This window comes from Electrona antarctica (genome assembly GCF_951216825.1).
Source record: "Electrona antarctica genome assembly, chromosome: 9".
NCBI classification, from domain to species: Eukaryota; Metazoa; Chordata; class Actinopteri; order Myctophiformes; family Myctophidae; genus Electrona; species Electrona antarctica.
In genome coordinates, this window is record NC_136790.1 from 48,809,166 (window position 1) to 48,833,902 (window position 24,737).

Below are 24,737 nucleotides of genomic sequence, written 5' to 3' on the forward strand. Positions count from 1 at the left end.
CGCCCAGGGGTAGCTGTTAGGGGTTAATTGCCTTGCTCAGGGACACTTTGACACGTAGACATGGGCTCCCCGGGAGGCGAACCGATGACTTTATGATTACCACTAAGCTATGGCTGCCCCTAGAAACCGTTTATTTCCACTTTAGAGCACCTTTCTGACGGGAAATGTGATGGACGTGCTGTTGTTGAAGGTGTGGTCCGTGATGAAGAGGAACCCTGTGCCCCTTCATCATACTTATGATGAACACTTACCGATAAGGATGAGCATGCAGACCAGCAGCGCTATGAGAGCTCCGGGGCTGAGAGCAGCACTCATCACATAGGCTGTAGCATTGCAGGATTGGATGGCTCCATCTGTAGTGCAAAGAGACAGAGAGAGAGAAAGAAGCACTCCATTTGTATTCAAAAAGCGGCCCTTGAATCTCACTAATGCACCGCCATCTACCGCTGTGTTTTACCACTTTTGACACCAGTTATTTATTATTACATTCCCAGTGTAAACTCAATCATACCCCAATGTAGGTAGTATAATATCCAACATGACTGATTAATCCCAATCAAGGTCAGGTCTTAATCACAGTAAGCAAGCTAGAGACACAGCTATTACAGTTGTACAGTTCATTACTTACACCATTATGCCAATTGGCAATAGAACTGTCATGAAACTTATAGTGCTCCAGGAAAATAATTCACTTTTGGATTGAAAAGGTCAAACGTAAAGGTCACAATCAAAGGCAAGGTAAACATTGAGGACAGATGGGGAGATCTCACAATTGTTTAGGATTAGTTAGAGTATGTATGCACTCGACTGCAAGACTGCAAGTGCAATGTTTTTAGTTTCAGCATATAAACTCCATAATCAGATTTTGTCTGATTTTGTTTGTTTGTTGTATGTGTAAAACATCACTGGACACAGAACGAGAACAGCATCATACTCAGGAAAGAATATACATAAAAAGCCACTGTACAGGTATAGTAGAATCTTGATCACCAATGGATTATGCTGTAAAGCATTCAGGAATATAATATTAGTAGTTAGTTGCAATTACACACCACAGGTAAGCACTTTAAATTACATATTGCTGTAGGCCTAGTGTAAACCAATGTTTTACTGTCATTTGAGTGTTATTTGTTCACATGTAAGAGATGCAGTAAGACTTAACTGACTTGACTTAGTCCTCTTTGCCCCCTTGGGAGCATAGGGCATCCACCATGGATCTCCACATCACTCGAGACGAGAGCCAACTTGATGCCGTAACTAACGCAAGGATTGGCCAAAAAATAGCCAACCCATAAACTCACAATGTATAATGCGTTGCGACGTGTTGTGAACTTTTAGATAAGCTATTTCTGGTGCATGACACCCAGAAGAAGAACGTAACTTAGTATAAATGGCGGTTAACTCACCGCGGTCGCAGCCACATATGCGAATGGTCAGCGTGCCTGTGGAGCTGAGGGAGGGAGGCCCACTGTCCACCACCAGTATGGGCAGGAAGTAGACGTTCTGCTCATGGCGGTTGAAACCTGAACGCTGGGTGCGGATACCAGCCGTGTTGTCTGGCATGGTGGGGGCGGAGGAAAGGTGACAAATAGATGGGGAGAGAGAGAGAGAGAGAGAGAGAGAGAGAGAGAGAGATCAGAACGGCAGCCTCACTCCCAATCTTCCGCCGTAGTCTGAAAACCCACCTCTTCAGACTCCATCATGGCCCGTAGAACTTGCCCTAGCCCCGACGACCTTACAGGCATATGCAAAGGCTCAACTTATGTAACTTAGATAGCATTTCATAGCATTTTATGTAGACGGTACTAGAATAGCATTTTATGTGCATACGCATAGTACTATAGAGCGTCGCAGTCCCGCCCCCTACCAGGGACCAGGAAATGATTCCCCGTTCATTTTCCTCATACATTTTTCAAAAAGTATTTATTTAAAGACCTTTTAAGCCTCGTACAAAGCCAACTCAGGGACTACAGATGAAAATTAGCTTTGGCTAACTATGGCCCATTTACATTGAGGTGAAAACTGACGTTGATTAATGAGCTTTGTCCCTGTCAAATAAATAAATACAACTCGAGTTGTGACAAATCATGACAACAAACAATTTTTTTTGGGCCGAACAAACACTTTATTTTTATTTTTTTTCTTTGTGTTTGGTCCAAAATATTGTGTATGTTGTCATGATTTGTCACAACTCCAGTTGGCTTTGTCCGCGGCGTAACTTTTTGAAATGTCTATGGGAGACATGGCCAAAGCATTTCCGGGGGTCCCCAGCCAAAAACGTTGAGAACCCCTGATGTAGATTAGTCATGTACTGCACGTTTACGTTCTTCTCTCTATATATCTTTTAACTGCAATGATGAGCTGCACAACCAAGCATTTCACCCACGTTACTTCTAATGTGATGTGACAATAAAGATTGATTCAGATTCTGAATGTATAAATGAAACAAAAGACAGACACTGCAAGATGGAGGTTTTCAAGAACAACCGTCGTTATTTAAATTTACAGCCTTTCCCAAATTAAGTCCTATTATTACTGCAAGCAAGACAGTGTGCTACTGAACGCTTCTAGCCTCGGCTCACATCCTCACTCAGTCCACTTTCAGCACCCTGACATCCAGAACGTCGATGTTAGCGGCTGATTACTAAATCGTCGCTACCTCGCGATTACAATATTAACAGTTTTAATGCCGGTCAATTAACAGTCAATTAACTCGTGTTCATGAGTCAAAGTGTTAACGCTTCGATGACTTGTAAAAATACGGCAGCCAAATTAGTTTTGGCCGATTTATTTTGGGGTGAATTTTGGGGTCTTCAGAGAAAAACATCTGTCTGCATGCCTGCGGCAGGGAAGGGACTACAGACTGAATCAATTCTAACAGTAAATGAGTTCAAGGTATTGTATAATTGGGTCCCTGATTGGATGAGAGGATGTTGTGTTTGCTGTGTGATAATAGATATATTTTTGTAGTCCTCGTCATCGCTGGAGCGGAAGAGTTTTTGTTCTGTTCACTGCATGGCGACTCGAATAAACAAACAGTAACAGGACAAAAGCGTGGCATGACAAACCCCAGAGATAATCCAACAATATAAGCAGTTCAAGGACCACTCCATCTGGGGGAGCTGGCACAGCCTAGGCATTGTCACACTCAGGGTTGAATCATTCCAACAGCAAAGTGAATTGGCTGCGTGGTGTTAACATTCACCGGGTAATCTTTTTCAGTCAAATAAAAAAATACAAGAGGAAGCGTCACTGTTTGAAAATTAAACTTCAGCAGTGTGTGTGTGCATACGCACTCTTCACAGGAGACATACTGTAGTGTAATTCAGCATACGGGAGGAGGATTTGACAAATAATAGTCAGAGCAGCTTCTGTGGATAGACTCGGATAAGGGATACAAAGCAATCCATCTCCCGGGAACATATATCACTGTCATTCTCGCCATCCACAAGCACTTCTCTGGCACGTGTGGTGTACAATCTTCATGTTACTGTTTATGCAGCGGAACTTGTGCTGAGTGCAACTCCCATGACATTGTCCTTTTGACTTTTACACAGTGGTCTCGTCCATCAGTCTCTCTATCTGCCTCAGAGGAGACTCCCTCTTGTCTTACGCTTCATTGACACTCCATGGTGTGAGGATGTCGCTCGCTGAAAATAGCTGATCTGCAAGCTCACAGCACGTCGCAACACTGTCATTTGACAAAGCATAAATGAGGCTTTAGACAGTCTATAGGACAGATTCAGGCATTTTGGCTTGACTATTTCCAGCGACTCCACTAAACTTAGCATTAATCAACACACAAACAAGTTTGATTTAAACAGTTTTGGACTAAAATTATCAATAATGTAAAAGGAAAAGAAAATATCTCCTTTAAATCATGCATTTAAAGCATCCTTTTAAAAGGAAGAGTAAAGATCCCCACACACCGAGCGCGTTTTTCGGATTTTTAGCGACGTTTCTCCATCGGTTTTCCGAAAAACGCGTCCAGTGTGCAACCACTTTTAGTATTATGTTTTGGTTTTTTGTTAAAAGGTTAAATCACTATATTCTGATAGTCATCATTGCTATCAGAATTTCAGCCAAATTTCAGCCAATCAGGAGAGAGCAGCTATTTATGAGCTTAATTTTTTATAAAGGTCCAGTTCCAAATTTGTCTGCTCATTTCTCTGTGTCATCACTTACAATTCCACTTGTTTAATCTGTATCCTGACTGCGTACTCTACCCTGATTAGATAAAATTGCTATCCCAGTTTCAGTTTTAGTTTCTGAAAATGCATTTTCTGTTTAATAAAAAGCTGGAGAGACATGGAGACTCCTGTTACACTCTATACAGCAATGAGTACTATGACAATATAGAGCTTTTTAACACTGATGTTAATCAAAGAAAATCACTTCCATTTTAAGGATGAAATGTCACATCGTCAAGATAATTTAATTGACATGGGTCCTCATTCACAAAGGAGAAATACGCAAGAGTGTAACGGAAGCTTAACGGAAGCGTAAACAGATGCGGGAAATTCCGTCCGATCACGCAACGTTGTTTTTCCGTGCAATTCAAAGAGCGGTGTGTACCACAGGTACGCAGGTGTATGTTGTGAGGTACGCAGGTGAATGCGAACGGGTGCCAAATTATCGGAAAATCAGCGGATAACTTAATTTGCATTGATCCACGCCCCATTTCACACCATAAAAGGCGTCAAGCATGACTCAGCAGACAGCAGTAAAAAAAACAAAAAAGAACTATAGGCCTTACAGCTCAAACGAAATAGAGGTCCTCCTGACGGAATGCAACAAAATAATGATATTTTCCAGTATAGTGGCTTCACAAATTAAAATAAAAATGATTGCTGGAAAGAAATTAGGCTATATTAGGAAATTAAAAGAAAATGATCTGACCATGTCAAGCGCCGGAGCGACGACCACCACCTGCAGTCTCTTTTTTTACATCCATATACCATTACATTTGTGCGTGATTCTTTATATTGTCTATAGCCTACCATTAAACTATATAAATCATTTTCCCAAGCTTACAAAACGGTGAACGCTGCTCCGCACCGCTGCAGCAATGTCAAGCTGACTTACGGTATAAAATGCAGCTTTTTTATTTATTTATTTAAGTTCGGGACCAAGGCAGCAAGCTAGCGTATACTTGGCAATTATATTATAAAGCCTTTTCTTTTCTATTAAACAATTGCTCACTCACACCTTTGCAGAGGTAAAACATATATCCGATATTTTTATCAGAGCTGCATTGATTCATGCGGGGAATAGATTAATATCATCTCACTGTCATCTGTCTGAATGCCATGTGGAGAATGGATTTGTTCTGATCATGGACACGTAGGCATAGGCCTATATAGCTATTTCAAATTTCAACCATATACGGCGGGTAGCCTCCTCTTTGTCAGATCTAAGTGCAGGTTCATTTATGATGATGTCATATTAAAATGATTCGCGAATTTCGCGGGACATTTGGCACCAAACTTGATTGATCAATATAGTAGCCTACAGCCCAGCTATAAGTTCCCCATATTATAATTAATTAAGGTGCACTGGCTTAAAACTATGACTGGCCGAATTGCACGCTGATGCAATAATGTGGACTTCTATTTTGTTATAGGGCTAATTCATTTTCCAATGAATTCGTACAGTGCAGAATGCAGATAAGTGTATGTTCTTATTATAATTGTGAGTTTGTTTTTTAACATGCAGCGCGAGTCCGCGAGAGCCGATCTACAAGCTCACAACGCGTTGCACTGCGAGTAGAAAGCTGTCAAGTGCAGCGCAATCGCGCATGCTAGAAATATCCTAATAAATAAATAAAAAGGTGTCGGGTTTGCAGGGGCAGTTTCTGTATGGGACTCTAGGCTAACCTGCCTCTAGAATGCATGCATTTAGGCATCCAAGTGATACTTGGCTTTTATATAAGCTATCATTTTTTTATGTGCTGACCAATGTTTTGGACACATTCCTACATATTTTATCTGAGATTTGGGGACTTTTAATTGATTCAGAATGAAGACTAAAGCCTTCTGAATAAATCTACGCAAGCAGTACACGACCCTCTGAGCTGGCGCAGCTTTTAGCGGAGATTCCGACCATCCGACGTCACCGTCAAGTTCACGTTCAAGTTCATGAATTCCCACGTAATGTGGGAATCCACGTAAATGCCTGTCCGCTCACGCTCCGCTCACGTTACGTAACGGTATGAGCGTAAACGCCGTTGTGAATGAGGACCATTATGTTTGTCACAGGTACGGAGACATGAATGTGATGTGAGGCCGTGATAGGGAGAACACGACAGTGACAGATTGAGTGTGACAGGTTGACAAATGTAGAGAAGACACTGGAGTGGAAAATAGGGAGGTGGGAGGATAAAGGTCTGTGCTGCGCTCTGCCTGTCTTTGTGAAGATATACATATACCGTATGTTATAGGGAGAGACAGAGAGAGAGAGAGAGAGAGAGAGAGTTAACCCTAACCACAATTTAAAGGTGAATTCCGGATTTCCTTATTACAGTATATCCAATAACAGATGCATCCAGAGCACAGCACAGCTCTGAGCGTGCACGCTGGGTCATAAAAAGCCCAAACCACACCAGTAGAGACTGCTTGGGACTAAACCGTTTTAAAGGTCAACCACACTAATGCAACTCGTTGCAACTCAATGAGTTGCATTGGTGTGGTTGACCTTAACAAGCTTTTGTCCCAAGGAGTCCCTACCGGTGTGGTTTGGGCTTTAGGCCAAATTTCTTATTTTGATCGCTCGGATATATTTCATTTTGTTCTACACATCTGTCTTTCATAATGACCACACACACACACACACACACACACACACACACACACACACACACACACACACACACACACACACACACACACACACACACACACACACACACACACACACACACACACACACACACACACACACACACACACACACACACACACACGTGCATGTGTACTGTACATGTGCCTGTCTGAGTGTCCGTGTGTGTCTGTATGGTGTTTGCTTTGCGAGTGAGCATTTTGTCTATGCACTCTTGGGCTTTCAGCACCATTGTGCAGATACACGTGCATGCATGAGAGTGAGGAGCCAAAGCAGCCTCCGCATGGTGAAATTTCCTTCGCCATGCAGGTCCACTCCCCTGACATTTTCCCGGTGTCACATCAATCTTGATTTAGCCACGCGTCACATTCACTTAGGTACACATCTCCAAGCAGGCACCCGCAAACATCGAATCCAACTTGGCTCTAAAGGCACAATGTTTTTTAATAACAGTACACAGAGGCGGGCAGGCGGGAAAAAGTTTATGTCCAAATAAAGTTGCAGCAGTATGAGGGATCTTTTGTAGCCTTACATTATGCAGTTGCATCAAAAACGGCCCGGGTTAGGGTTACAGAAAACAAAACAGAAAAACATGTTTAATTCATTATTACATTATTACATTATGAAAGTATTATTAAAGTAGGGAGTAGGCTATAATAGTGTATTGAATTTGTAGAAAACAAAATACTTACCCTACATATCTAATTATTGTATAGTACGATTCATATACAATTCTCAGGGAATACATTTACAGATAATCACGTTGCTTGAATATGTTTCCTCTATCTGTGACTGTGATCAGCTCCTCACACACATAACTCCTCTCTCGGGTAAATGTATTTTTTTTCGATCCCAATGGAAATATTGCTTAGCAGGACGAAACGATACAATTGCGGGATGGTGCGGGACTAAATGTTACTTATTTTTTTGTTGTGGGTAGGAGTGGCGGACAGGCGGTCAGCCGGTCACCGCGGGCGGTCAAAAATAAAATCATTGCGGGCGCGGGCGGGATTGGTCTGAAATTCAATGGGAGCGGGCGGGAACAGGATCAATAAATCACTCCCACACAGGGCTCTAATGTGGAGTACCGAGTATGCAATAAATGGGAATTTACAGGGCCGGGTAAATGGTCAGTTACTTAAAGAATTTTAGTGGTCTTTAAATACTTCCCTGTGATTATGTAAACTTTCTGAAACACCAAAATTGTTCTGTACAGCAACCATATCCGCCATGTTACTACTTGCCGAGAAAAACTTATTCACAACGCTATTTGGCTCCATAGTTTCCCCTTTAGGTATTCACTTGACCTTTGACTTGAACTCTAGTCTTGTACAGTAGTTCCCTAGGAGCTAAATGGTTAGTGCAACTTGATGTTAACGCATTGCTCTACAGTCAGTATGACCTTATGGTGAAATGTCAGTGAAATACAGCAGTGTTTATCATTATGTAGTGTAGTCGGCTACTGTGTACTGTTCAGTTTCTCTTATTTTACATTTTACTGCTGCCTGCCACATTTTACTGCTGCCTGCCACGTCTCTGCCAGTAACCTTTGCCCTCTCACCTTTGACATCCCAGAGAGTGAAGTGTCGATTGCTGGAGGCTTCGGGGGCCAGCGTGAAATAGAAGCGATGTCCAGACTGGGGTTCATCTCTGTCCACCACGCTGATGGTGTGGATTAACTGGGGAGTGAGAGATGGAACACATAGAGAAGAGAAGAAGTTTCAGTAAGACACAGGTTTACCCCCCCTGGCGCCTGATGGAGGGGAAAGGAACTGGTCGGAATAATGTGTTCCTTCCACACGCTACGTCCGGCCGGGAAACTCTCCCCTGTCAGGTGAAAAGAATCAGCTTGGAAAACTCATGCATAGATGGAAGCATGAGGTCAGTCCGCTGCCTCCCCAGGTTGACAGAGGAAGTGTAGCGCCCAGGATTACATTAGATAATTGACACTGGGTGGAAAAAATGGGTTGCAAAATCGTGGGATAAAAAAAGCCACTGGGGGCCAGTTGTAGACAGGCATTCCTTTTTTAAATTATAATTCATTATCTAATATTTTCTGCGCAATGTTACTACTATTTGTATTATTATTACTATTATTTATTTATTTACCCGGCCATTTCACACACCTGGACACTATTGCTATTTTGTGGTCCACTATTTTGGTGGAAACACTGATAATAATATACAGTGCAACATAAATTAATACTTTAAAAAGAAAGACTCAACTTGAAAGCTTACAGTATGATATATTAATAGATTTGTAAGTAAGATTGTAGTAAGAGGTTTTTGTCTGTGGCCTACAGCATATGGCTCTGACTCTTGTACTCCTAAAAATAACTTTTTTTTTAATTGTCTCCACCAGGCCGAAGGCATGGGGAGAGAGTATGTTTTGCACTCCGTCTGTGTGTCCGTCCGTCCGTCCGTCCGTCCGTCCGTCCGTCCGTCCGTCCGTCCATCCGGTCGATGCCAAATTTTGCACACACACTCCCTGGATGGCAACAATAAACCTCTGCCCCAAATTTTCCTGAACTGGCTGTTATAGTGCCACCAGACTTTTGAAAAACACATTTTTTGATATTACTCCTCCAGATTCTGTCCAAAGATCCCGCAAATCGTTACACACTATCTCTATAGTCATGTGTTCAAGCCAGAACTGTCCGATATTTCATATCCCATCCTAATCGGCTAACATTGGCTTTCAAAATTTGCGGGATTGACCCGTTTTGAACAAAAAGCCTCAAATCATGAACGCAGTGTGCAATTTAAGTGACATCTTTCACAGACGTTCCTACTAGGCTGAGGAATATATCCCACCTTTTTCACATTGGCCTGTTATAGCGCCACCAACAGGTGGATTTTTGCAAAACACATTTTTGGAACAAAATACCTCAAATCATCCAATTGCCATCCAAGGCGTAAGAAGAAATGGCACCCTTTTCACATTGGCCTATTATAGCGCCACCAGGAGGGCACAACCTGACCTGCCCTGGTGGAGACCTGTGCCCCGAGGGGCACGTTATCTAGTTGACACTCATTCTATGGTCACACTTGAACAATAAGTTAAGGTTCATTTATGGTCCATTGTACAATGTTGTTTCTTCCTGGAATTGGCTTGAAAATAGTTCCTTTCGGCAAGCGACACCATTGCAGAGTATAAATTAGGCTTGGCTAACCGTATAAAATAGCCTACAGTGTTATGTAAAACAATTTCCTATGGTTGATGTACCGTGTCCTCATTCACTCTGTTTTTGCAGCCTCCCTTTGTGAATTCTACCTCTATTACGTGTTTGGCTTTACATGCTGCTTCAATATTGAGTTCTGCTTTTTACCCTCCAGCAGACATTCACTGGGTATATAATATACTACTAACTGTTGTTGGCAGACAAGACTATTCCATTTCCAAATGAAGTCTAAATTACTTGAGGCCTAACCAGCAGATTCCAACATTAACTCTCTATCTAACCTCTCACCTCCCCTCTACCAACTTGCAGCCATTTGAACTCTACTACACTAGTGAAGAAAATATATTAAATGAATGTTAAATTTGCATGGTTGCCTCTGACATTGGTGTGTGAATGGGTGCAGAGACGAAATGTATTTATAATCATCATGAGGACCCGCTAAATTGCGCCAACGGGCGCGGCGCGACCTGGTGCGGTACAAACAGGACGAACCGAGGCGAATATATATATCCAGGTCTAATTCCCCATGGGGGCTGGAGCCCCGCCGCCCCACAGAGTCTACATCACTGAATGGGTGAATGTTATGCATAGCTGATTCACGCATTTAGCATTTAAAGCTAAATGCCATTGATCACCATTGATAATGCTGTGGTGACCTCAACTCGGACTGCGAAAAATCTGGGTGTGACCCTGGACGATCAACTGACGTTCTCGGCAAACATCGCATCAGTGACAAGGTCCTGCAGATTCCTCCTCTACAACATCAGGAGGATTCGCCCCTTCCTCACGGAGAAGGCAGCCCAGGTGCTCATCCAGGCTCTCGTCATCTCCCGCCTGGACTACTGCAACTCCCTCCTTGCTGGTGCTCCGGCATCTGCCATCAGACCTCTGGAGCTTGTTCAGAAAGCTGCGGCTCGTCTGGTGTTCAACCGCCCCAAGTTCTCCCACACAACCATCCTTCTCCGTTCTCTACACTGGCTCCCCGTAGCGGCCCGCATCCAGTTCAAAACCCTGGTGTTAGCCTATAGGGCAGTGAAAGGAACAGCTCCTTCCTACCTCCGGGCTATGGTCGATGCCTACACCCCTGCCCGACCACTTCGGTCTGCCACCTCGGGGCGACTGATTGCCTCGTCACTCAAGGGTCCTTCTGGCCGATCCACACGGTCACGACTCTTTTCTGTTCTGGCCCCACAGTGGTGGAATGAACTCCCCACTGATGTTAGGACAGCAGAGTCACTGCCCATATTTCGCCGCAGGTTGAAAACCCACCTCTTCAGGAAACACTACCCTTCCTCTCTGCCTGACCTACTTGTCGTTAACTAGTTGTACGAACGCTTGTTTTCTATTGTTGTATTGTTTATTGGATCTTGTTTAGTCGATACACTTAATTGTTTTAGCTCATGCTCATTTGATTTAGCTATTTTGTCTCATCTGGTTAAGGAAATAGGTAGCTGATATATTGCACTTTTACTTTAGCGCTAGGTATACTCTTGGTTGCTTGTTTTTGCAGAAAATGCACTAAAGACTTCTGGTGATTAGTAGTTTTTGTTCCCTACCTATGTTGAATACACTTATTGTAAGTCGCTTTGGATAAAAGCGTCTGCTAAATGACTGTAATGTAATGTAATGTAAAGCAACGACAGTGACCTGTGCTTGAAGTCGGACACAAAGGAAAAGATCCTGTAGGAGGAACTGCTGGGCAAACAAATGGCAAGCTGTCCCCCAGAGACGCCTCTCGCCTCAACGGAGGTGAGAATTCATCCACCCTCTCATCCCACCAGCCCTTTAGCTAGCCTGGCTAATAAGCCAGACTAATATCACACAACACTGTCGCGGTATATCAGTCTGGGCTGGCTCCACTTGGATTTCATTTCCCGGGGCACATTTTCTCTTTGACGCAATTGGTCAGAGCTACTGTCAGTCAAAGGTCTCAAGCATTGAACGTCACTGTACCAAAGCCCGCCCATATTGCATACCGTGTCCCGATTGGTCCGACCTGTTCTCGGTTGTAGGAAAGAGGCGTGCTACTGAGCCTCGCCAGACCGTAATCCGCTGGTAGGCAACTTTTTTTTGCCAACGGCTGATTCGGTCTGGTTTATTAACCAGGCTACCCTTTAGCAGCATCAGAGCACAAGCTGATACTGTAGGTGACGTTCACACCCCGACTGTGCAATCTGTTTCCTTAGTAGTGGAAACAGTAGTATGGAAAAAATGTTTTTGCACATAAAGGCTACGTCTGGACATTAGATTGGCATTTACCATATTACAGAGTTTTTCAACCCAAATTCTCAGCTCCGTAGGTTGCTGGAACTATCACAGGCATCACCACATGCAAACGCTGCTGGTGAAGATAGAGGGAAGCCAGCCAGAGTGCTGGTCAAACTGAGACATTGGGCCAGCAAGCCCCTTCTGCCCGTCATCCTACTGGCAACAATTTATGTAAGGTATGGCCATGTAGCCAATAGCACCAGGAAACAAGGGACAACTTCAGTAGTTCAGTAGTCCTACTGTACTAAATCCGGCTTTCAGAAATGACATCATGTGGCATCCAAGTCTATGAAAAAAAAATCACACCCGCGTGAAGTGACGGGTGCTCTTATCATCATACATCATCTCATTCTGGCCCATCACAATTCACTTAAAAAACATTCAATGTTTAACACTCAAAGCTGGCCATGCATTGTCATTAGCATTCAATGTTTGTATTAGAACAATGTTTTAAACCCTCAAAGCTGGACATAGGAGGGCCTAGCGCCCCTCAATTCTATGGAAATAACAGGACCCCACTGGCGACGTCATGTGGCAGCCACAGTGGGTGCCCCTCACTTCACACAAGTGTGATTTTTATATTTCTGTGGCAGGAACTTTAACAAGGCTCATAAGAAAAAAATTCTCCTGAAATATTATCAACCACTGATGATGGTAGAGCTGGCTGAATATCACACTGGCCTTAGAGGAATCCACAGAGCACTGCCCTGTAGCTGTGGTGCCACGCGGTGGATCGCACTTATGCTCTGTCTTCGTCTATAGGCTTCCTGTACATGTGTTGAATGAACACATTTATGTGACAGGGTGTGATACAATGTGCCTCAGGCTTCCAGGGGATTCTCTTTTTTTTGTTTTAGTTGATGAGTTATATCATCCTTTCTGATGTCACTTTATTTCTGTCATTCATGTATTCTTCCTTGTAATCAGAGCCATCAGATGTGTATGGATAGACTTAACAGCATAATGCAGTCATTAGGTAGTCAACAACTGTCAACTGTCCTCCGTGTAAAATATTGATGTACTCATTTAACAACAGTACAGCCCTATGTGTAATCTGTAAAATATTATATGTACAGTAGTTACACAGACATAACTCATTTAACAGCAGTACAGCAGATAATGGTATTCTAGAGTTGCCATGAGAACAGAGCAAGCAATGAGGTCAAACTTCAAAGTAAACCAACACAGCAGTGGACACAGTGGTCATTAGTATGCTGCCAGAATGACAATCACTGAAAGCATAAGCTGTTGATCAACTGTGATCATTGCCAGTTGCAACACTAGCAAACAGCCAGCTATAATCTGATGATGACTAAAATGTGTTTACTTGCTAGATGATCCTGCTTTCCTATCCATTCACATTCACAACATCCAGAGTGTTAAATTAGCCCTGAAAACACTCCAGGTTTTACTGTGTCAAATGTGGCACAAACAGACCAATGCCGAACACCAGCAGCGGCGAGGTTCAATAACCACATTGACCATGTGGACAGGAGCAACTGACACTGTCCCACTGTGTGGCGAGACAGTGAGAGTGGCAGCCAACCAAAAGCACGTTTTGCTCTGACGTACTGTAGGTGTGAACTAGGCATACACACTCGACACCACAGAAACTGACTTGGAAGTATAGCAACTATTGATTTGATTTAATTGATTGATTGTAGCCTATTTATTCATGACGCCAGCAGCATGACTGCCTGTTGCCGTCATATGCTACAATCACCACAAACCAAAACAAACAGGATTGCCAGATTTCACATAAACAAGCAATCAGATCTACGAAACGACATACTTTGGCCATGGTTGCCAGATTTTGTGCTTAGAGCAAGCACGCACGCACGCACGCACACGCACACGCACACACACACACACACACCCTCCGCTAGCACCATCGCTAGATTTCCCCCTTTTCATCCAGATACAGTATATACGTTTCCCTACCATATTTACATGCCATATAGTAACAAAAACTCCAAAAACTGTAGCCTATTTATTCATGATGCCAGCAGCATGACTGCCTATTGCCGTCATATGCTACGATCACCACAAACCAAAACAAGCATTTGTCTGTTTGTTATCAGAGCCTGATCTCCCAATAAATCTATCCTATATTGAAACTGGCTACCGGGAGGGCTGGCAGAAACATGGCCACGTCACCCTGAGTGACAGATTGGACCACTATGCCCATATGAGATGAGATGATGAGATATACTTTATTGTCCCACAAGGGGAAATTTGTCTTGGGCAAAAGTGCAGTAGTACATCAACGTTTTAAGGACGCAGACAGACATTACACAATAGCAGCATTGTACAAGGTAGGCTATAGTATCACAAGAGAACAGTGCAAATTTGCAATCCGAAAAGGTATATGAATATAAAAAGTACAAGAGTATTCACAAGGTAAAGTATCACAAGAGTATCACAAGGTAAGAACAATCAGATACAGACGAATGGTCAAGAAGTCCCTTCCCCACTAAGAGCTATGAACTATGTGGCGGTTGTTCAGTAGAACAATTGAAGTGGGAAGGAAAGAAAGTTATGTAATGTATAACGAACTTTTCCGGGTCCTAAACCGTGGTGTTGTGATCCGAAGCTTTTTTTTCTCCATCGCCCCCAACGTGCATGCCCAGGCATGTTTCCCTATACTAGCTTGAAAAACAAAATCAGCTGATGACAACGCGTCTCACCGTTATACTATAGTTCTGAACCGAACGGTGGAATGGGACTTTTTATAGCCGTACGGATCAAGACTTTTGCTGCCCAATGTGCCCATGAACCCCCCCCCCCCAATGTTTTGCGATCAAGACAATGAGGCAATCATCATCATCATCTAAAAGCAGAGTTATGAAGGTTTATAGTCAGACATTGACAGGCAGATATAACAATAAACACAATAAATATGCTATACATCCTATACACCGAATGAAAGCCCTGAATGTGTACTTTTACGAGGAAAAGAGTAAACATTGATCCCATGTACAGTTTGTCATAAATTGGTTACATTGCACATTGCGCCCACCAGATATAACTGCAGAGAAGACATGGACCCGAACTCAATATTCACAAAATAAGGCCTATAGCGACATATAAATACTATATACCGTATGAAACAGAAGACTCTCTGCTTTCATAAGAAAAAAACTTCTACTGTAGTAATAATAAAAATCACACCCATGTGAAGTGAGTGGTGCAACTCTGTCCCATATTCTGTTCTCTGCTTATTCAATACAGCTCGCTATATACGGACTGAGGCAGAAAGTAATGTAAACCTTTTATTTACAGTTTGGTCTGTAAACTTCTACTGTAATAATAAAAATCACACCCCTGTGAAGTGAGCGTTGCAACTGTTCTGTACTTATTCACTACAGCTCGCTATATACGGACTGAGACAGAAAGTCATGTAAACCTTTTATTTACAGTTTGGTCTGTAAACTTCTACTGTAATAATAAAAATCACACCCCTGTGAAGTGAGCGGTGCAACTGTTCTCTACCATTGCACCGCGCAACTGTAGAGAACAGTTGCACCGCTCACTTCACAGGGGTGTGATTTTTATTATTACAGTAGAAGTTTACAGACCAAACTGTAAATAAAAGGTTTACATGACTTTCTGCCTCAGTCCGTATATAGCGAGCTGTATTGAATAAGCAGAGAACAGAATATGGGACAGAGTTGCACCACTCACTTCACATGGGTGTGATTTTTATTATTACTACAGTAGAAGTTTTTTTCTTATGAAAGCAGAGAGTCTTCTGTTTCATACGGTATATAGTATTTATATGTCGCTATAGGCCTTATTTTGTGAATATTGAGGAGTTCACGTCCATGTCTTCTCTGAAGTTATCTGGTGGGCACAAGCTGCATTCAATAACCAATTACTGTCTAACTGTACATGGGATCAATGTTTACTCTTTTCCTCGTAAAAGTACACATTCAGGGCTTTCATTCGGTGTATAGGATGTATAGGATATTTATTGGGTTCAATTTTATATCTGCCTGTCAATGTCTCTGACTTTAAACCATCCATAACTCTGCTCGCTGTTCAAGATAACCACTTCCAGGCAAATGCAGGTGTTGCAAAAAGGTCAATATCTCCAGAATGGAACATGGTAAAATCAAAATGTATTTTTTAAATTGAAGTGGACAAGTTCAGCTTTCTTTTGATGTATGCGTGTGATTCTCGCTATAAGAGAACATTTTGCTGTGGGCCCCCGAACAAGGCCTTTGTGCAATGTTAAACGGTAGCAACATCCAAATAGGCCTGTTGAGATCTTTCATGTCTTAAAGAGTTAGTTCCCATTTTACATTAATATAGTCGTTGCAAAGGTATTAATTGATTGCCTGGGGTGGGAGTTCTGGTCTGGTTTTGGTGAATATTAAGTAGTTCCGGTCATTTTGCGGGGGGCACTGGGGGCCACCCATTAAAAATGTATTAATCCACACAACTAGCGTTGTTACCGCAATTTCCTTCTTCCTATTTGCGACACGTGGCGCTAGAAGTGAGCGGGCTGAAGGCCTGCAAATTTCTAGTTCGAAGACAAATGTAATTTGTCTGTTTGTTATCAGAGCCTGATCTCCCAGTAAATCTATCCTAGCCCTTGAGCTCACTGAGGTGTGCACTGTTCGTAGAGCCTCTGCGTAGAATTCTCACTCTGCAGAAGTAGAGAAAATGAGGTAAAGACTCACATCCTATATTATTATAATGTACCATCCTTGAAATATTACTTCTGTGTCCTATTTATGTGGTTCCTATATGTGCATTCATGCACAGGCACCTGCACGCCTGCACGCCCACACACAGACACAAGCACAAAGCAGAGGCAAAAATCATAATGACGCAAACCATCTGTGACACAAAATCGAACTTCTTTCCATGCACACATTATCGACAGCGATGTGTTCACGCTGCAGCAGAGAAAGCATCGTACGTTATGTACGACCAGCAAATGGCTGACTGGGTCAGATATGCACCCCATGCAATGATACAGGAAAAACAGACATAACCATAACCATCCATTACTATCCTATATTAAAATTGGCTAATGGGTGGGCGGACGGTGCCGTGCCATTGTTCCGACATCGTGTTTGGACCGACTCGCCGCATTAGTAACCCTATATCTAACCCTATAACCCTAAACCTAACCACTCACAAAGCCACGTAGTCGGAGTAATGGGATGTCGGAATAATGGGCAGTCTCCGGACGAACAACATACACCGATGACAGATACAAACAAAAAAAACATTGCCTAATTTGCCAGATTTGTGCATGTGAGGCGCTCGGCCATTTTTGGTGAAGAGATCACACCCAGTGTGAAGTGAGCGATGACTTTGATGAGTTAATTTCATTAAAGTACAGGAACAATATTAACAGTATCACTGCCACCTGGTGGACGAAAGTGCCAGCGGTTGACTGCCGACCCGAATCTACTTGGTTTTAGTGTGACGCACGTCCGCTTTGCCGGTCCATTTTAGATGCTAAATATGTAGCATCAATGCTAGCGAGCTAGAATGAGGCCATCCTTGCTCTAGTCTAGAAAACGCCAATGTTCTAATCGGGATCACCGGACCATCAGAAAAGACGGGTGCAAACAACAAACCTAGTAGAGCCCTGGCAGCAAAGAGGAGAGAACAATCCTCTTGTTTTCAGTTGAAATATCAACAGTATTTCTCTGAAGGAATACGAGCATCAGAGGATGAGGCGAGTCATGATCTGTTTTGGACGACGGTGCCCTTGCATCGTCTCAGGGTCCTGAGCAAACCACAGAGGCCAATGTGTGGGAGTTTATCGAGTGGCAAAAGCTCTCTGAAGCACAATCACCTAATTAAATTGCAAGCGGTTCCCTTGTCTGACCTCCTTAAATCTCTAGCATCATTGGAAAGATGGACACAGAGGACTTCACCAAAACTATCCCATCTGTGGAAAGGCCATCCATGGGTCAGAGAGGACAGCAAGGGCAGCCGCTTTCTTCTCGGAAGAAGACATTAACTACTTTCACACGACGGCTGCAGCAACAGAACTTGAAAGGAAGAGAGGCGCTCAAAGCAGCTGTTTCTAGGATTAAGACATCAAAGTAAAGTAAGTTAAACATCGAATGCTGTAATTGAATACGTATTAAGTATTCAAGGCTATAGCGTTGGAGTGCCTTTGTTCATCTGCTGGTAGGTCTGTGTGTTTGTCTGTATGTTTGGTTCATCATTCAAGTCCATGTCCACAGCCTGGCCTAGTGTGGTTCAATTCCTCAGAAGAATCATCCATGTTCAATAAATGTATATGAATTACACATTTTCCAGGGTTGATGAATTATGTGTACGTTTGATATCATATCATCTGTCGGGTGGAAACCCCATGTCCACATCTGTTACTTTTCACGATTCAAGTTCAAAAACAGCAAAAGTAGCAGATCTACAAGCTCAAAACATGCTGCTTCGCCCAGCGTTTCGAACGGCACCTTTTGTATGACGTTGTAGTATGATCGAGTGTAGGGCATTCATTTACGAAAACAGAAGTTTGAATAATTATGGGGATAAGAGGTTTCTGCCTGACAGCAACGATAAGCTGCTTACTTGCACTTCTCCCTGGGGATATTGTCTGTGTATGAGTTATTCAGTGTGTGGGTGGGGAGGTGGTCCCAGGTCCCTAGCATTGAGTGTGTGGTTGGAGGAGGTGGTTCCAGGTCCCTATAGCATTGAGTGTGTGGTTGGAGGAGGTGGTTCCAGGTCCCTAGCATTGAGTGTGTGGGTGGAGGAGGTGGTCCCAGGTCCCTAGCATTGAGTGTGTGGTTGGAGGAGGTGGTTCCAGGTCCCTATAGCATTGAGTGTGTGGGTGGGGGGTGGTTACAGGTCCCTAGCATTGAGTGTGTGGGTGGGGGTGGTTCCAGGTCCCTAGCATTTAGTGTGTGGGTGGTTTGAGGTCCCTATCATTGAGTGTATGGGTGGGGGTGGTTCCAGGTCCCTAGCATTTAGTGTATGGGTGGGGCGGGTGGTTCCAGGTCCCTAACATTGAGTGTGTGGGTGGTGGTTCCAGTTCCCTAGCATTGAGTGTGTGGGTGGGGAGGTGGTTCCAGGTCCCTAGCATTGAGTGTGTGGGTGGAGGAGGTGGTTCCAGTTCCCTAGCATTGAGTGTGTGGGTGGGGAGGTGGTTCCAGGTCCCTAGCATTGAGTGTATGGGTGGTTTGAGGTCCCTAGCATTGGCCCTTTCTCATCATCATCATCATTTTTCGACCGCGGCCGAGATCATGGATTTCAAAATGCCATGCCAGACTTCCCGGTCCTTCATTGCCATCCCCAGTTCCTGCTTAATGATGCATGTGTCCCTAGCGATGACATCAGGGAACGACCTCTGGACTGCTATGAGGAGGAAAGCAGGATTCCAGAGAAAAAGGGAAGATGATCAGCTCTGTAGCAGTGGCCAGCAAACTGTGTTCTTCTGGATCGTACTACTGAACAAACACAAGGTTGCCGTATATTAGAGAAGTTGATGGGTGGCTCTTCCAAGAGAGATGTTGCGCTCTCATTAGAAGTCGGCTGTTACAAAGTGTCATCTAGTCATTTCTCTAATTTCTTTGAAAGTGTCCATGTCTCTGAGCCATAGAGTAGAATCGGCTCAACGGTCATCCTAAATATTCTTTACTTTTTGAACCTCTTAGTAAGCTGGGATGATCTTATGCATATCATTGCAGGCTGATCAGGCCATACCCTTCCTACTTTCTACTAGCCCTTTCTACTAGCTCTCTGAGAAGAGGAGGCGGAGGATGGAAGAGGTGAGGAGGCTAAGCATGAGACGTTCCGTCACGGTGACCCACCCGGCCAGCCGTGAGACGGCTAGGCAGAACTGACAGGCCTCCGTATCCCCCAGGGCACACTTTGTATTTGGCTTCCTCCCTGCGCACACACACGGCACTATATGGTATCTGTCCCTCTGCATTCAGTCAGACAAATACCACAGGGTGGGCGAAAGAGCTGTTCAAGAGACCAAAGTTATTTCGGTGCGAAGTGTCAGGTAAGGTTAGATCAATAAAACAAAACACATACGATGTGGGACATCAGAACATTCACAAATTATGAGGGTGCATGTGAAGTAACAGTCAGTAAGAGTCAAATGTGATTTTACTGTCTAACCACTTAAGCTATATCTTATAATTTGACATGCTCAAACTAGGGACACCAGATTGAAAGTGGTTAAGTGCCCTTGTTAGAAGAACTTGGCAACGTCTGTTACATTCTGCCATTCATGTGTGGATGAATGTGAACGGCGTGTTGTAGTACTCCAGTCCGGTCTAGAGTCCACATTTTCATATTCTCAGTCTTGTCTCGGTCTCACACATCATTTTATTTGGTCTTGACTCGGCCTCGCACCGAGGGACTCTGTACTCTTCCCCCACCTAGTCCACTCGAGGCTCACGAGTCACTACTATGCAATGAAATAAATGTATTATACCCATATTAGGAGGAGCCCATTCACATTAAAATTATAAGAGAGCTCTCTGGCACTTATAGACAGCCATCTTGTTAAGTAACGGATGTAGCTGACGTGCCTGCCAGCTCGCAGTGTTTTCTGTACCCATCAAATGACAAAAAAGAAAGAAAATCTGGTCTCGTTCTCGACTCAGTCTCGACTCGGACTCAACCCCCTCCCACACTCGGTCTTGACTCGGACTCTCCCCCGTCAGACTTGGTCTTGATGGACTCGACTACAACAACTGGCAGTAGAGGCAACCATGCAAGGTGCCAACTTGTGAACAGTTAGGTTCACTGTCTTGCACAAGGACACTTGGCCCATTATACGGGAACCTTCCAGTTCCCAGATGGCCGCTCTACATGGCAATCGTGGCATCCCCCTACACCCAAAAATGCCTCATTCCGTGAGTCTCTGGCATGTCTGAAGATCCACCTGCATGAGTCCTAAAGCTATTTGACACTCTGTGTCGCACCCCTGGCTTGAACTGCGTTTCCGAGCTAAAGCTGCTTAGCTTCTGTCACCGGAGCGGCGTAGCCTTTTATTCACTTCTCAGGCAGCCCTCTCCCATCTCCCACTGGATGCGCTTTGCCTCTAAACACAAACAGTACGCTAGTGTTGCCAGCCCCTCAAATGGGATCAAACCCAACGCAGTTAAAAGGCATAGGCTAATCTAATTTTCTCTGTGGTTCCACCGAGAAACCTAGAGCTGAGCCTCGGAGCTGACACTCCACTTGTGACACAGGGTGATAACACAGTACAGGAGAGGAGTCAATGGATAGATCCTCATTAGCCCAGTCAATGCGTGCACGTTTGTTTACACACAGATTTGGGACAGAGAAAACATAATATTTCATGAATAGACATGAAGAAGACAACATGGAATGCAGACTCTTCGTTCACTAGCAACGGTTGTTTTACGAACAGAGTGGATGCAATTGTGTTTCTGCACTGTTCAAAAGGACACAGAAGAAAACATTGTTCTAATAACAATATATTTGTTTTACATGAAATGATAAATGATAATATTTGTTGCAGAGAAAGATCAGTTGAAGTACTGTAGGCTAAGAAGCAAGTTCTGTGTTCATTAGTTTTTTAGACTTGCTGATTTTCAGATTCAACTTTGTTAGTGAGTTTGTGGCAATTTTGTTTTGCAAGTAAATACAAAGTTTCTAAAAATCTGCTGAGCAAAGAGCACTTTAATTTAAAGACAACATTATTTACAATTCTGGCCTAATTAAGTGCTGTTTTGTTGTGGTTACACTGCTGTGAGACTTTTTTTAAGTGAGACTTTTCTAAGCAAAACTTCAAACATAGCCTGTTTTTAGTTGTGTTTATAACAACGGTCTCATTACTGATCTGGTTCATTATTTTTTAAATGCAGGGTTTGTGCAGATGTTTTTTGGGAGGTGTGTGAATAGCAAACAGTGTGGTTGACGTTAGAGCTGACCTGCACAGCACTAAATCCAAACTAAAGCAGCAAACAGTGTCAACCTCCACTCTATGGATATGTCAAAAAAAGACTTGTTTTTGTTCTCCATCACAGAACAAACAACAACACAGGAAGGTTATTTACATAATACTGGCTTCTGAATGCAGGGCAAGAGACCCCTCAGACAGTTAACAAACTTAACATTCACAAAATATATGCACTACAGCCATTTTGGGTGTAAAATAATGAGTTTGCTTCTAATTAGTCACACTTAAGTGCTATTATGAATGATCCCTGCTGGGTTTAGACATCATGTACTGTACCACAGCATGTTTCTTCTGAGTGATGTGTTTAACACTCCCAACGCGGATCGCGTATCAATACGTTATCAATTAATCAAACGTCGGGTGCGGATCACGTATCAATACGTTTCAATCACTTTTTTATAGCATACTTTCATTCATCTTTTTACCCACCCGGACAATGAAGAACCATCGCCCTATCATTGTTGCTTAGTCCCGCTCACGTGATCAGAAAAAAAACCCAAAAAAAAAAACCCCCCTCCCATCCTGAAAACAGGAGGGCGGGCCGCTTTACGTGTAGAAGCCACTAAGCCAGTCTAAAATGGACGCGCCCATGGAATGATCCAGTCGGTGTATGAAAAGAATCACATTTCACCTAACCTCGCCTCACCAGGCTTTCCTCCAGCTATTGGCTTTCACACAACACTATACTACTCGATTCCCCCCTCCCCTCCTGTTTCTCCTGCAGGAGGAGCCTGCGAGATGGGGGCTCTGTCCTGGCTGGCTCTCGGAAAAAAACAACCGATCGGCATTGCATTGCGTCTGCAACACACATGGACAGATGCATGTTTCCTTCTTCATACTGTAGCGACCAAACGATCCCCGAGCCTACAATACTACGAACTAACCACAGTATCGACGGGCCGCCACGACAAGACAGTGTGCCGTTGGTGGATCACGTATCGCCATGCAGAACCGTCATAATCGGAGATCGCTCGGACGTGTGATTGTAACGCTTTTTTATTCATTATAATTGTAGTGATAAGACCGCAATGAACGCATCGGGGACGTAATCGACCCGGGTGTAATGTATAACGAACTTTTCCGCGTCCTAAACCGTGGTGTTGTGATCCGTTGTCGTTGACATCACAGCCGGGGGAATCTTTTTTTTTCCTCCATCGCCTCCAACCTGCATGCCCAGGCATGTTCTCTTGTTAGTAAATATACTTCACTAGCTTGAAAAACAAAATCAGCTGATGATGACAACGCGTCTCACCGTTATACTATAGTTCTGAACCGAACGGTGAAATGGGACTTTTTATAGCCGTACGGATCAAGACTTTTGCTGCCCAATGTGCCCATGACCCCCCCCCCCCCCCCCCCCCAATGTTACTGCGATCAAAACAATGAAAGCAGTGAGATAGATTAGGCGAGGCGGCAATCATCATCAAAAAGAAAGCATAGTTATGAAGGTTTATAGTCAGACATTGACAGGCAGATATAACAATAAACACAATAAATATGCTATACATCCTATACATCGAATGAAAGCCCTGAATGTGTACTTTTACGAGGAAAAGAGTAAACATTGATCCCATGTACAGTTTGTCATAAATTGGATACTGGGTGGATGCACATTGCGCCCACCAGATATAACTGCAGAGAAGACATGGACCTGAACTCAATATTCACAAAATAAGGCCTATAGCGACATATAAATACTATATACCGTATGAAACAGAAGACTCTCTGCTTTCATAAGAAAAAAACTTCTACTGTAGTAATAATAAAAATCACACCCATGTGAAGTGAGTGGTGCAATATGGGACAGAGTTGCACCGCTCACTTCACAGGGGTGTGATTTTTATTATTACTACAGTAGAAGTTTTTTTCTTATGAAAGCAGAGAGTCTTCTGTTTCATACGGTATATAGTATTTATATGTCGCTATAGGCCTTATTTTGTGAATATTGAGGAGTTCACGTCCATGTCTTCTCTGAAGTTATCTGGTGGGCACAAGCTGCATTCAATAACCAATTACTGTCTAACTGTAGATGGGATCAATGTTTACTGTTTTCCTCGTAAAAGTACACATTCAGGGCTTTCATTCGGTGTATAGGATGTATAGGATATTTATTGGGTTCAATTTTATATCTGCCTGTCAATGTCTCTGACTTTAAACCATCCATAACTCTGCTCGCTGTTCAAGATAACCACTTCCAGGCAAATGCAGGTGTTGCAAAAAGGTCAATATCTCCAGAATGGAACATGGTAAAATCAAAATGTATTTTTTTAATTGAAGTGGACAAGTTCAGCTTTCTTTTGATGTAGGCGTGTGATTCTCGCTATAAGAGAACATTTTACTGTGGGCCCCCGAACAAGGCCTTTGTGCAATGTTAAATGGCAGCAACATCCAAATAGGCCTGTTGAGATCTTCCAGCAATCAAAGTGTTAATGCATGATTACTTAATACAGCACTCACTACATCGCTCACAATGTCATGTGATGCATTGTGAGCTTTAGTTGTGTATTTATTATATT

The 24,737-nt window shown here is 43.3% G+C and overlaps 1 protein-coding gene across 1 annotated transcript in view; it reads right to left on the minus strand.

Annotated features, from left to right (window-relative positions):
- LOC306930406 (cadherin-22-like) overlaps positions 1 to 24,737 on the minus strand; it is a 161,296-nt gene that overhangs the window by 9,386 nt on the left and 127,173 nt on the right. Inside the window, exons 10-12 of the mRNA XM_079511359.1 lie at positions 8,399 to 8,516; positions 1,407 to 1,556; positions 252 to 353 (exon numbers count right to left, since the gene is read on the minus strand). Coding sequence (XP_079367485.1) covers positions 252 to 353; positions 1,407 to 1,556; positions 8,399 to 8,516 — 370 coding nt within the window. The remainder of the gene's footprint in view (positions 1 to 251; positions 354 to 1,406; positions 1,557 to 8,398; positions 8,517 to 24,737) is intronic.